We start from the raw sequence: 14280 nt of genomic DNA on the forward strand, positions 1-14280 counted from the left end.
ATGGACTAATATCAGAGTTGTGACTAAAATTGTATTGAACAGAAACACAGGTCAAAACACCCTTTGCTAAGAAGATTGTACTAAATTGTACTTTGATATTAATAAGTGAACAGTAATTCTCAGCAAGCAGGAGGCTTCCTCAGAATTAAGAAGCTTTTAAAATAATCATCCCGATTACCTGCTTTCTACTAACTGGAAACGGTTTCTGTTCATAGGAGATTCTTCCAGACTGCACATTTCTATATTGACGACAGGAACTCCCCCAGAGTGATCCGCGATGACAGTTTTCCCATCATATCTACTGCGGGTGAGTCTAAACAAACATAAATGAAAACACGAGGTTTCATAATGCAAGTACTTTTATTTTATGACATCATTATCCAGCAAAAAAGTGGCTTCAGAATTTGGTGCATAGTCAGAATACAGAGTTCTTTAGTTTGGATTTCATCACATGTACCCTTGTGTGGAGAACGCAATGCCAGGATGGGAGTTGGTTGTCTATTTTGGGAGCAAAGCACCTCACTAGGTAACAGCTATATTCTGAAATAGATCAATAAGATATAAGCAAACATTGCAGCAGAGTGAAGTGACGCTTTATAAATATACCTGACCAGCTGACAAATAGTTATTACAGGATGTTGTTTAATGTGCATGATTTATTTATTTATTTTTGTCTCATACACTTCTGTAATTTATGAGACAACGCTTCCCCGCCATTGACGGAAATTTCCGGCTTTCTCTGTTTTCACTGTTGTATGGTAGAGGGCGCATCTTCTGATATCTTCTGAAAGATTACTGAATCTCCGGATCAAAACACAGGCAAAAAAGAAGCAGAAACAAGCGATAGCATAATGTAAACAGATGCATATGTAAAATAATGTGATCATCAACATTAAACAGCATGTTAAACAAAACTACCATAAAATGTCGACGCGGGACGAGCTATAGGACTGTGAAACTTTAGGGGTGTTGATGGACTTGATCTACTCCGAGCCGATCTGGATGTAGACTTTGGCAAAAACGTTATTTTCACAGCTTTTTGCTTAAAATGTTGCTTTTTTATGAAACTTCTGGATGAAATTGTATTGCAGTCCAAACCTGTATGACTTACACTACCGGTCAAAAATGACAGTAAATGGCAGTATAATGTTTCAAAAGATTTCTTTCATGTAAATGCTGCTTTTTTACTTTCTACTTTCAACATTGATAATAAAAAGAAATGTATCTTGTGCACCAAATCAGCATTTTAGGATGATTTCGTTTTAAAATATATTAAAATAGAAAACAGTTATTTTAAATTTTAATAATATTTCACAATATTACTATTTTTATTGTGTTTTTGATCAAATAAAAGCAGCTTCGGTGAGCATAGGAGGCTTCTTTCAAAAACATTTACAAATCTCCAAACCTTTGAACAGTAGAGTAATTTCACTAGTCAAGTCAGTCACCGTTATTTATATATCGCTTTATACAATAAAGATGGTTTCAAAGCAGCTTTACAGTAATAAACAGGAAAATAACGATTCAATTCGGCTGTAAAGCTGCTCTAAAAAGACAATAGTAAACAGTAATTATTCAGTTGAGATCAGTTCAGTGTTGATTCAAGCTTTTTATGATCAGAATTCCTATCTTGCCGTTTTCTCGGATGATGAGTGGATGCATATTTTATGTTCTGTGTGTGTTACTGTTTCTCAGTGAACGAATGGAAAGTCTGATTGCTCAATTTGGGTAGTGCATGATTTTCTAAAATTGCATGAACTGCTGTCAGTATTGCCATTCTTTTCTCTCTTGCTCTCTCTCAGTTACTTTCCTGTCTTCCCTTCTCCTCGTACGACGCAGTCCAGCTCTTGATTGACAGGTCTATATAACTGTAAGCCAAAAGAAGTAAAACGTAGCCATTAATGTTTATGAGAACTCCGTTTGAGGTGATAGTTTAATGTCTCTGGCGTAATAGAGAACTCATCAACAATCCCCGTTAAATAGAAGAAGTCTGTGTGTGCGTGTCTCAGTGATTTAATAAGACCGATAGAATCTCTTCTGTTAATGGTATAGACACTGAATACAGAATGGGGGTTGAGTTGATGTGTGTTTGATCATCCTTCACAATGGTGAAGCAGTAAAATGCTCCAGGGGATTCTGGTCTTTTTTAAATACGGTCCCAGCTGTGTGCTTCCATGGGCAGTAATGAACCATACCTTTGTGTGGCCATTCTACACGACAATAAGACCATCAGTCCAGACCCTTTCTATGATAGATAACTGATGAGCTTTATATGACACAGATGTGACCAAATATCATCACTCAGGAAGTGAGGCCACAAAAGTAGGGCGTATGGATTTTGCTTCAAAGTATTTTGTCATTTGGAACAAGGATATTTTTTTCTTTATTTATTTAATCTTTTATTTTTCAGAGAGGTTTGTTCCTTCAAAGTGACATGTTTAGACATTTTATAATAATTTTTTATTGACATATTAATTTATTGAAAAGGTCTTGAATTAATAATTGAACTAATTATTGGAAAAAACAGCATATATTATTATATGCAGTCACTAAACAATGTATGTGTTGCGAAATGTATGTCAGTTCCATTAATCTGATGTTTTTGGGTATATTATTAAATATTTTGTGAAATATGGTATTTCAGTGTATTTATTAAAAATATGTACTACTGTTCAAAAGTTTGGGGTCAGTAAGATTTTTCTTGCCACATAATAATGGTAGATTAATATCTGTACCCCAAAAGCAAGGACACATTAAATTGATCAGTAGTGACAGTAAAGACATTTATAATGTTACAAAAGATTTATATTACAAATACATGCTGTTCTTTAGAACTTTATATTCATGTCCTAAAAAAATGTTTCCACAAAAATATTAATCAGTACAACTGTGATGATGTCTGATGATAATAATAATATTTCTTGAGCAGCAAATCACCATGTTAGAATGATTTCTGAAGGATCACGTGACACTGAAGACTGGAGTAATTTACTGACCCCAAAGTTTTGAACTGTGGTGTATCTCAATTCTATTTATCTGATGTTTCAGGTATATTTTTTAAAGATTTTGTAAAAAATAATTACATAATACAATAGTGTATTTGGGTATAATTTAATATTATAATTTAATACAATTTGTATTTATTTATTGTAAAACACCAAATAATAAAAGAATATTTTAGCAACATTTTAATGATACGTTTTTTTTTTTATCATAAATATTTATATAATAGGTATTAATAGGTATTAATGCAGTTGTCATCAATTTCTATGAAAATGTTTGTGTTCACATTGGCAGTGGTATGATAGTATGTATGGTTTGTATTTCAGATGACCTGGAGGCTGTGCCAGTCAGGCAGTTCATCAAACACATCATGGAGCTGTACTCCAACAACCAGCATGGCTTTTCTCAGGAGTTCGATGTGAGCATGGCCTTTGTAGTTGGAGCATGTGAGAATGTGTGTATGTGTTCTGTACATGTACCGGTGCTCCCAGTGGCACATAGGCACAGATGGCTGTGGGAAAAGGACTAATTAAAGAGGAGAGCCTCATTAAAATCACTCCTCTTGCTGGAGGAATCTATTCAGGAATGCAGGAAAGCTTGAGTCTGGTTCATGCCCACAGCAAACATTTACAAGATCACAATCCGGTATGGACACATTCAAAAACAAGAACCGTGTCTCTTAGAAAAGACTTACTTAAAAACTTTGACAATTACCAGTATCTGCGACACGGTAGGTATCGATTCGTTACAGAGGTGCTTTGTTTTACAGATATAGGAAAACAAAATCTGCACGGTAGATTAATATCTGCTTCATTACGGCTCACTGGGGAGCTAATTATTTTGCTGCAGTATAAAATTTATTTCAAATTACATTGATGTGACAATAATTAAATGACTTGGACAAATGGGGCAATATATGTAAATTCTAATCAAAGTGTGGCTAATTACTGGAATAATTAACTAATTATTTTGTTAATGAGTCTTAAATAATTTACCAGTAATGTGGTCAACAGAAAGAAATTCTGATAGGACTGTAATCAGTGGTATGCAAATGGTATGCAACAATTGTTCTCGTGTTTAATCCATCAAGTGGCATCCAGTTAATCATATTAGGGTACATAAATCATATTTGAATCCAAGTTGGTGTAAAAGTAAAACCTTTTGACAGTCAAATTAAACATTGAGTCGAGGAGATTTTTTAAAATGGCTGCTCTAATTTCCATTTAAATTTGTCACATGGCAAATGGAAGATGAAAATGTGTGAGTTGCTGGGTTGTTTGCTTACTACGCTTTAGATCCGGGTAGTCAATGCACACAGAAATCATGCATAACTCTGTACTGCAGAAAAGCAATTGTAGACCTAGCGTATACTGTAAGTAAGTTATAACTAATTTGAAATCATATCTTCCCCGCAGGAGGTTCAACACTGCACGTCTGAAATGAAGATTACGGCAGAGCATTCAAATCACCCAGACAACAAGCACAAAAACAGATACATCAACATTGTCGCCTGTGAGTTGTCGATTATTATGTGGCAAACATGAACATTCACCTTCTTCAAATACTGTGAATTCATCTGTGAAGTGCTAGCGGTGCATGCAAGATGAAGATAAAAGCTATTAATATCCATCTCTCAAACTTGCATGCATTGCTAGTATTTTTAAATAGATTATATAGCTCAAACAGTGATTCGAATAATATATATCATTTATTGCTTTTTAATACCCAGATGATCACAGCAGAGTGAAGTTGCAGCAACTGTCTGGGAAAGACTCCAAGCACAGTGACTACATCAATGCCAACTATGTAGACGTACGCATTTTATTACAAGTGCATGTGTCTGCTTGTTGCTTTAATGTGTGTTTTATAATTAAATATTCTCCCTCTCAGGGTTATAACAGATCCAGGGCTTATATAGCCGCTCAGGGCCCTCTGAAGTCCACATTTGAGGACTTTTGGAGAATGATTTGGGAACAGAACACCACTGTGATTGTCATGATCACTAACTTGGTGGAGAAAGGCAGGGTAAGTGACTAATTCCACAAAGTTTATTTAAAGTGCCCCAATTATGCTATTTTATGCATATGTCTCCTATAATATATTTACTGGGTTTTTTTTCTCATAATACACATTGCAGCATCACCTCTTTTCTCACAGTGTCTGAAATGGTTCGATAAAGGATTCGCTCTCACTAAACCCATCCTTTCCGAGAGCCTACTCTGCTCTGATTGGTCAGATGGCCCAGTCTGTTGTGATTGGTCTACCGCTTACAGCGCGATTCGGAAATGAAACGCTCATTACCATATCTGAATTTCAGATCCGGAGGCTTCCTCAGTGCTTGATACACAGTGATAATAACAGTTATGATGGTGTCGGTTTTATTGTATCAATTCCAGCACGAGTCCTCATCCTTTTGAAGTGCATGCAAAGTGGATTTGCAGAAAACAGCATTTTCTCGACATGTCAACAACACGAACCGAACTCTTCCAGTCTCAACTGCAACTAAGTTTGAGGGCGGGTCAAAGTAGACATTGTGCGCAGGCAGCCAATGAAGACCATAGGCTGGCATTATGCAAATTTGTTACAAACTAGGTTAGTGCAGAAAGTAAGACTGGAATTGCTGACGAATTTCAGAATCGGTTCTTTCTTTTCGTAGACAATAACTCCATTATCCTGCACTTTGAAGCTTTGCAGACCTTTTACATTCACAAACAGCTATATCACACACAACATGAAAGGTTATATCTGAAAAAGCATAATAGGGGCACTTTAATATACTTAAGTACAAATGTGTTTTGAGAGGTCAAGAATAGCGCCCCCCTTTTTTTTTTATCTGTTTTTCCCATTTAAATGTTTCTGGATTCCGTTTTTTCTGTTTTAATTTTTTTAGATTCTGATTTTAGACAAGCATTTTTTTTTTGTCCTTTAATATTCACATATATTAATTTATCAATCCAAAATTTGCCAAATCCCATGACATTTCATGTTATACTATAAATTCCATTTTTATGACTGTGTTCTGCGATTCTGTCCACATTTTCCACATGGCTAAATAGGGCGCGTTTTTGGTGAACTATTCTGTTAATACAGACTTTGGTGTTTTGAAATGCAAAACAGAAGATGTATTTGTTGTTTTTACAGAGGAAATGTGATCAGTATTGGCCGTCAGACAACTGCGAGGTTTATGGGAGCATAATGGTGACTCTGAAGAGTACTAAAGTGCATGCTTACTACACACTCCGGCATTTCATCATACGTAACACTAATCTGAAAAAGGTGCATTTGAGCATTCATAGAGCATTTACAGAGCATTGTATTAGACCCTGCATTTTGACCTCTGAATTGTCTCTCTCAGGGTCAGAAGGGGAGGCAGAATGAGCGGCTGGTGGTCCAGTACCATTACACGCAGTGGCCAGACATGGGCGTACCTGAGTATGCACTTCCAGTCCTCAAATTCATCTCTCGATCTACAGTGGCACGCACGCCGGGCACAGGCCCCGTTCTAGTTCACTGCAGGTACTATTCTATGGAAATATAAGCTCCGCCCACTAGCATGTGAATTGCCAGTTTCAGTGATGTACTTTCTAGTTGTGCAGGGTGTCCCATTCCTACATCATTTTCAGCAGGGTGTTTGGAAGTGAGAGACTCTTTGCTTTGTACCAAAATGCAATGTCATTTTTATCAAACCATCACTCTCTCTGTGTCCTGCAGTGCTGGAGTGGGCAGAACAGGCACATACATAGTTATAGACAGCATGCTGCAGCAGATAAAGGACAAAGGCACAGTCAACGTCCTGGGATACCTCAAGCACATCCGAGCTCAGCGTAACTACTTGGTCCAGACCGAGGTTATTACCTGTTTGATTTAATACATATTTACACAGACTCAAAATGTAGACTTAGATCACTTTCGGAAGGGAATATTAGTGGACTTCTTGCTACATACTGCATACTGTGCAGCATATACTGTTCACTGCAGAGTCGTTGTTAAAAATTGTATGTGGAACTACTCTAGTATGCAATTACAAACATTTCAAAATGCCCAATTTCATCACATGACCTCATTATTTTTACGTTGCATAACGGGGTGATTACTGTTAACTAAAACAATTTTACTGTTTTATAAAATGATATAAATTGTTAATTCATAGCTGCTGATTTAGGTTGAAGCACTTAAATTACTAACTGGAAATAATGAAATATACATTTTTAACTAATTAAAAACTATAAAATATAATGATTTTCTTTTTATTAAAACAGAAATACACATAAATTAATCTGTAATAGTAATATTTAAAAAAAGCACATAACAAAATTACTAGAAATTAAACTAGAATTAAAATTAATACTGAACATGTAGAAATAAAAGCAAATTCATAATATTAATACCAAAATTGAAAAGTATATAAATAAGTATTAGTACAAAAATAACACTGTTGCATATTTAAGAATAAAAAAGACTATTTTGCATTTTTTTTAATTCCATTTTGTGTTTGTCCAGTCAAATCACTTTGAATTCGTCGTACTAGAAATGTAAGGTCATGTCAAGTGCATTGCATTGTGGGATACAGTTTGCAGTGTTTTCTGATTGCACACTGCACATTTTGGCATGCAGTACGTTGTCTGGGTGTTACATACATACAGAAAATGGACATGCTGTTCAAACTCTGCATACTGAAAAATGTTTTATTTGTAGTATGCCATTCTGAACATAAACCCATATTTATTCATAAATATAGTGTTCAGATGTCACATTCCTAATGCAAAATGGTTTGTCTTAATGACTATATGTGTGACCTACAGGAGCAGTTTATCTTTATCCATGATGCACTAATGGAAGCTGTGCTTAGTAAAGAGACTGAGGTTCCTGCTTGGCAACTCCATAATTATGTTAACAGCATTCTCACCCCGAGCCCAACGGGACAAACGCGCATGGACAAACAGTTTAAGGTCTGGACTGGATGACTCTGTTGTGTCTCTATGCAATTGTATAAAGATGTTTTTCTCAGTTAGACAACTAACCTGCTCCTCCTTGTGGACGCTCTTGTTACTGTTCCTCCAGTTGTTGACGCAATGCAATTCTCACCTCACGGAGTGTTTCAGTGCCCAGAAGGACTGCAACAAAGAGAAGAACCGCACCTCGACTGTCTTGCCAAGTGAGTCGCTAAACCTTCTAAACCCATATATCAAAATCAACACTCCAGCTTCCTGGCAATATAGACTTTGCTGTATTCTCAATATACAGTGTAGTGCTCAGTGTAGTAGCACAATTTACTTTAACAATAAATACTATTTAAAATACCCCCCAAAAAACTTGTATATATATTTATTTTTTTACAGTGCATTTATAAGTTGTATTTAATGTTCATTTAACATTAGTATTTAATTTCATGCATTAAATAGATGGACCAAGGATTTTTAACTATAGTAACGAATGCCTAGTGTTATTTTACTATTTTTTATATACTATTATAGTATTCATTAATATTTTGTATTAGCTTTCTTAGATATATTTTCAGTTTACATTTTAATTTGTTTTAGGGATATTTGTTATGTGTTTGTCATTTTTATAAGTTAAAAATAAATAAAAATAATAATATTTCTGTGTAGCTTTATTTTGATTTTCATATTTTATATATATATATATATATATATATATATATATATATATATATATATATAGTTACAGAAACTACACACATTGACACACATTCACAACTACAAATTGATTTTAGAGTTGGCTTATATATATATCAAATGTGTGTGTATGTATGCATGTATGTATGTGTGAATGTGTTTATGTGGGTGGGTGTGTATTGTTTAACATAAAATATAATATAAGAAAGGTCATTAAGAATTGCAAACAATAGAACACATTGAATGAATGATACAATACAAGGTTTGGTTGGTTGTGAAGGTTATAGTGAGTTGTTTTTCCCCACAGCGGAGCGGGCGCGAGTGGCACTAGCTCCCCTCCCAGGAGTAAAGGGAACAGACTACATCAACGCCTCCTACATTATGGTACAGCAATAAGACTTTACTGGAACATTATACATCGTTTTGGATTATATTTAATAATGCATGGAACATGAATAATTTGCGTACCGGTGTTTTATCTCTTCATCTGCTTGTCTCATCATTTGCTGTGATTTTCTAGTAGAATGAAATCAATGTTTATCCACTCACAGGGCTATTACAGGAGCAATGAGTTTGTCATTACCCAGCATCCTCTTCCCCACACGACCACAGACTTCTGGAGGATGATCTGGGATCATAACGCTCAAGTTATTGTGATGTTGCCAGACAACCTCGGCCTCGTGAGTACAGCGTTAAAGAGCTACTTGTGAACATGAGTTTTTAAGCGGATGCTTGCTGCGTTATGTAACTTATGTTCCTTTTATACATATTCAGTAAGTTCTGTTAATGCACTCTTAAACATTTCATACCAGCGGGTTATCGTAGCACTTACACTTCAATTCCAATTTAATTATTGCCTTCTATAATACTGTTAACTTTTTAAAGAAACTATATCTAAAGAGCACCCTCGGTCTAGTTATAAAATCACTTGTATTTGCTTGTGATAAATATTTAATGTCGAAACAAGTTCAATTATAAATTACCTGAATCTGTTAGCCTTATAAAAATCTATATATGGTATGACATGATTTGATATGCTATGATATGATATGATATGATATGATATGCCCTGCTCTTCTTTTTATAGACTGAGGATGAATTTGTGTACTGGCCCAGCAGAGAGGAGCCCATGAACTGCGTAGCCTTTACTGTCACCCTCATTAATACTGACAGACTCTGTTTATCTAACGAGGAACAACTCGTCATCCACGACTTCATCCTGGAAGCCACACAGGTGTGTCACGCACCACACAATCATGACTCTTAAAAAGGAAATTTGCATGAAGTTAGTTTGCTTGATTAGACGAACTTAATGTGGACATATTAATTTCTGCATAAGTATAACATGCTTATATAACATGTTTATCTTTGCCTTGCAGGACGACTATGTGCTAGAAGTCCGACATTTCCAGTGTCCGAATTGGCCAGATCCTGATGCATCCATCAGCAGCACATTTGAGCTTATCAACATCATCAAAGAAGAGGCCATGACGAGGGACGGTCCCACCATTGTGCATGATGAGTGAGTGTCCTGTGTGTGCATAGAACATGAGTAGTGGCGTAGAGACGCTTTTCCACCGTCAGGCCAAACCATTCTCAATGCTTAACCTTTCCATTCCGTGCCGATCCGGCCCAGCCGGCACGGATACGGTTTCATTTTCCACTGTGGGGCTGAAAACCGAGCTGGAATGTAATACAAATGCCTCAGTCGTTGCCAGAGGTGGACAAAGTACACAACTCCATTACTTGTGCGAAAGTATAGAGACTTCTGGTCAAATATTACTCTGTTATAAGTAGGGTTGGGTATTGGTTGGGTTTTATCCGATACCAGTACCTACTCTGTATTTTTCAAACGGTTCCGGTGCTTAAACGGTTCTTAAACCGGTACTTAAGAAAATGAAACCGCACACACGTTATCAAAAAAATAATACCTGTGTGTGTTTTCTGAAAAAGATTTTCTGATTTCTGATTAAATTAAAAATTGTGCCGTTTAAAAGGCTACTAATGTAGCCGAAAACACTTAAGTTAAGATCAAAATGTTGTCTTCTCATATTATTTATATATATTATATATATATATATATATATATATATATATATATTATATTACGTATTATATATTATAGACTTTTACAAAACAGAGAAATATTTGACACTGAGCAGAAATATTTAACACACATAGTATCTCATATAAAGCCTCATATAAATATACTTGATATACTTCATACTTGATATGCAAGATTTGCAGTTGGCATTAAAATACTACACTTACCCGAAGAGGAACACTGCAGCTGAACTTGAACTTTAGTCAAGAGTGTCAGAGGTTTTGGGTTCTAATCCGCTTTCGTAGGTTTTTGTTTGTTAGTTTGTTGTTGTTTTTTTAAACCGATTATGCTCATCAGTGGTTGTATATCAAGCAGGGATACTTTGTGTGCATTAGGCTATATTTTGTGATTTCACCTGAACGAATAGATATGAGGCGCCGTCTAGGGCTTAAATCGAACTTCATTCACGCACACATAAAACGCTTGCATACACATATACTAAGTAGTCACACATACATGTATACTGCTGAATGCTCCAACTATATGAAATGCACAACGTCACATCTAAAGTCGCTCACGCACACACACATAAACTCTACACACACGAGACGCGCGGAACTCTCCGCGCACATACTCATCTGAGACGCGAGCACACACACACACACACACAAACTCGCGCACATACTCATCTGAGATACGAGCACACACACACACACAAACTCGCGCACATACTCATCTGAGACGCGAGCACACACAAACTCGCGCACATACTCATCTGAGACGCGGGCAGGCACACACAAACTCTCCGCACACATACTCATATAGACGACGCCTCATAAATAGATCAATCTCTGCAACGTATTGAAGCGCGCGTCCGAGTGAAGAAAGTGCGGTGTGCGCGAGCCACAAGAGAAAACACTGTATCCGCGCCACTGATCGCAGCGGCAACGAGCACTTTGATAATTTAATGTTGTTTAGATGTTTTGTTATTGGATCATTCGTGCCGCGAGATGTTTTATAGGGGGCGGTGAAAAAAGTCAGGCACCGAAATCAGGCACCGAAAGTTGCGTTCTTATTCGGTCTCGATACTACCGTTTACGTCGGAACCGGTTCCCTATTGGAACCGGGTTTCGGTACCCAACCCTAGTTATAAGTGAAACTTATAACGCACTTCGCCACCTACACAGAAACTGGTAGCCAGGCAAGTGACCAATCCCGAGAGGCGACATCACCACGCATTCTACCAGCATGGTTAGAATTCCGCCCGATAACGGTTTGTAACCGTGCCTGCCGAACCAAGCTCAAGTGGTAATACAACTGTATCCCTTCCTTACCGTTCAGCCTGACGGTGGAAAAGCGGCTTATGTAACCAAAAGCAGAGCCTCATGGATTGTGTGTTACAGGTTCGGGGCAGTTTCTGCCGGGATGTTCTGTGCTCTGACCACACTCTCCCAGCAGCTGGAGAACGAGAGTGCTGTGGATGTCTATCAAGTGGCCAAAATGATTAACCTAATGAGGCCTGGTGTCTTCACTGAAATTGTAAGTTAACAAAATGTAACCTCATCACAAAAGTCTGCCTGATGATAAATTTAGAGAGGTCATTGGGGTCTCGTGTAGAAGTTTGACTCAGTCTGATTCGAGTTCCAAAACCATTTCAAAATGTTATGTCCCTTCATTGCATTTATTTTATTTTTTTCTCTATTTCTGTCTACTTCTTTTAGGAGCACTATCACTACCTTTACAAGGCTATGCTCAGCCTGGTTAGCAGTAAAGACTGCAGACTTGGCTTCAGCTACATGGATACTGGGATAGTGGTAATGGATGAATCCAACCAGGCTGAGAGCATGGAGTCCTTGGTGTGATGTTTCCAGAAAATGAAATGGAACAAAGTAGTTCCTTGAACTTTCCATGAGGCCTTTTTCCACAGACTCTTGGTGAAATGAAAAGGAAAAACAAAAACAAAAAAGAGCTTTTATATACTGATAAAAATAAATTCTTTTGATATTTATTTTTGCTGCTTTTTGTTATCCTGCTGAGCGCCACAAACTGCTCTCCAAAACACGTGCACACAGACACACACACCGTCTACTTTGCACTACACTGTCAGTGTTACTACTTGATGCCTAGCTGATTATTGATAATTGTGTTGAAACCGTTTCCGAGTATCACTTTATTCTTGACGATAAAGTCTACAGACATGTGAGGGTGATCAGCGACAGCACATTAACACACACATCAGCCTCATACCCATGAAAACTGTACACAGAAAAGCTCCAACTTAATGCTCATCATGATGCGACTTTTAACCGTCAAGCATTGTGACTTGTTAGATTAATATGTTATTTTATTTTATTTATTAAGATATGCCATTTTATGTCTAACTTATATACATTATTTCAGTGTGGTATCATAACAGCAACTGTGAACATATATTGTTATCAGTAGCATTTCTATGGTTTTGTAATATATAAAGATATTGATCAAAAAATCTTATCTCGTTTCCTTCATTTCAGTTGTCATGTTTTCAATGGGCATGCTCAGTACTTCCTCCAACAGGTATTTTCCTGAAAAAAAGATGACTGTGACTGTTCGGTTTACACTGGTATTCAGGGACAGGGACAGGTGGTTTAGATCCTACCAATCAGACCATTTCTATTTTGTCTTTTTAAACGGGGAAAAATCTAGATAACGTCAGTAAATTATGGAGTGCAACAGGGATCTGTGTTAGGCCCTCTGCTATTTCCAATAAAAAAAATTCTGATTAAATGATTGCATAACAGATTAGGACATAAAACTGAGAATTCGTTTGAGGAAGGGGTGAAATACTGAAGTAAAAGTAATCCACTTAAAACTACTAGATACGTTTTTAAATATAAAATTCGTATAGTCAATGAAATGAAAATGAAATAAAATGACACCAATGAAGATACTCACCTGATACACAGATGGATGTTATCGTTGAACAATTAGAGGATCAACATTCGGAGAAGTTTTTTTTTTAATTCCCATTAAAATTCTCATGTATAGTCAATGGAACAACTCGGATGAAGATAATCACCTGATACACAGATGGAAGTTAGTGTTGCTTTGGCCATTAACCAGTATTACTTAACACATATTACAACTCATTAATGTTTTGCTTTTAACAATCACAAATAAAAAATTAAATAAAAGAATGTTGTATAAGTATTATTCCTACTATGCAGTACATATTCATGTCCCCATAAAAAAACCCGCAACTTATTAGGAACTTTTCCAGTTTTAAGCCAAACATAGTCTTTAAAAAAACAAGCTGATAATAACTCGCCTTTACATGAGAATTTGCTTTTTGTTACAGTCGATGGCACCCATTGACTTCCATAGTATTTATTAAATTTTTCTACTATGGAAGTCAATAGGTGCTGTTAACTGTCTGGTTACCAACATTCTTTAAAATATCTTCTTTTGTGTTCAACAGAAGAAACAAACTCATACAGGTTTGGTACAACATGAGTAAATGACAACATTTTCATTTTTGGGTGAACTATTCCTTTAAGTAGACAAATGAAAAAAAAATAGGGAAATCATTTTACAAAAATATTAAAGTCAGATCTAGAC

At 36.4% G+C, this 14280-nt stretch overlaps 1 protein-coding gene across 1 annotated transcript in view; it reads left to right on the forward strand.

Annotated features, from left to right (window-relative positions):
• ca16b (carbonic anhydrase XVI b) overlaps positions 1–13176 on the forward strand; it is a 92764-nt gene extending 79588 nt beyond the window's left edge. Inside the window, exons 14-29 of the mRNA XM_082190155.1 lie at positions 216–307; positions 3330–3421; positions 4419–4515; positions 4733–4815; positions 4894–5028; positions 6145–6279; positions 6359–6519; positions 6715–6850; positions 7806–7952; positions 8065–8158; positions 8947–9023; positions 9191–9319; positions 9727–9873; positions 10019–10161; positions 12087–12222; positions 12405–13176. Coding sequence (XP_082046281.1) covers positions 216–307; positions 3330–3421; positions 4419–4515; positions 4733–4815; positions 4894–5028; positions 6145–6279; positions 6359–6519; positions 6715–6850; positions 7806–7952; positions 8065–8158; positions 8947–9023; positions 9191–9319; positions 9727–9873; positions 10019–10161; positions 12087–12222; positions 12405–12545 — 1945 coding nt within the window. The 3' untranslated portion in view covers positions 12546–13176. The remainder of the gene's footprint in view (positions 1–215; positions 308–3329; positions 3422–4418; positions 4516–4732; positions 4816–4893; positions 5029–6144; positions 6280–6358; positions 6520–6714; positions 6851–7805; positions 7953–8064; positions 8159–8946; positions 9024–9190; positions 9320–9726; positions 9874–10018; positions 10162–12086; positions 12223–12404) is intronic.
• Positions 13177–14280: the final 1104 nt, after the last annotated feature.

The sequence above is a fragment of the Leuciscus leuciscus genome, assembly GCF_965113295.1.
Source record: "Leuciscus leuciscus genome assembly, chromosome: 14".
NCBI classification, from domain to species: domain Eukaryota; kingdom Metazoa; phylum Chordata; class Actinopteri; order Cypriniformes; family Leuciscidae; genus Leuciscus; species Leuciscus leuciscus.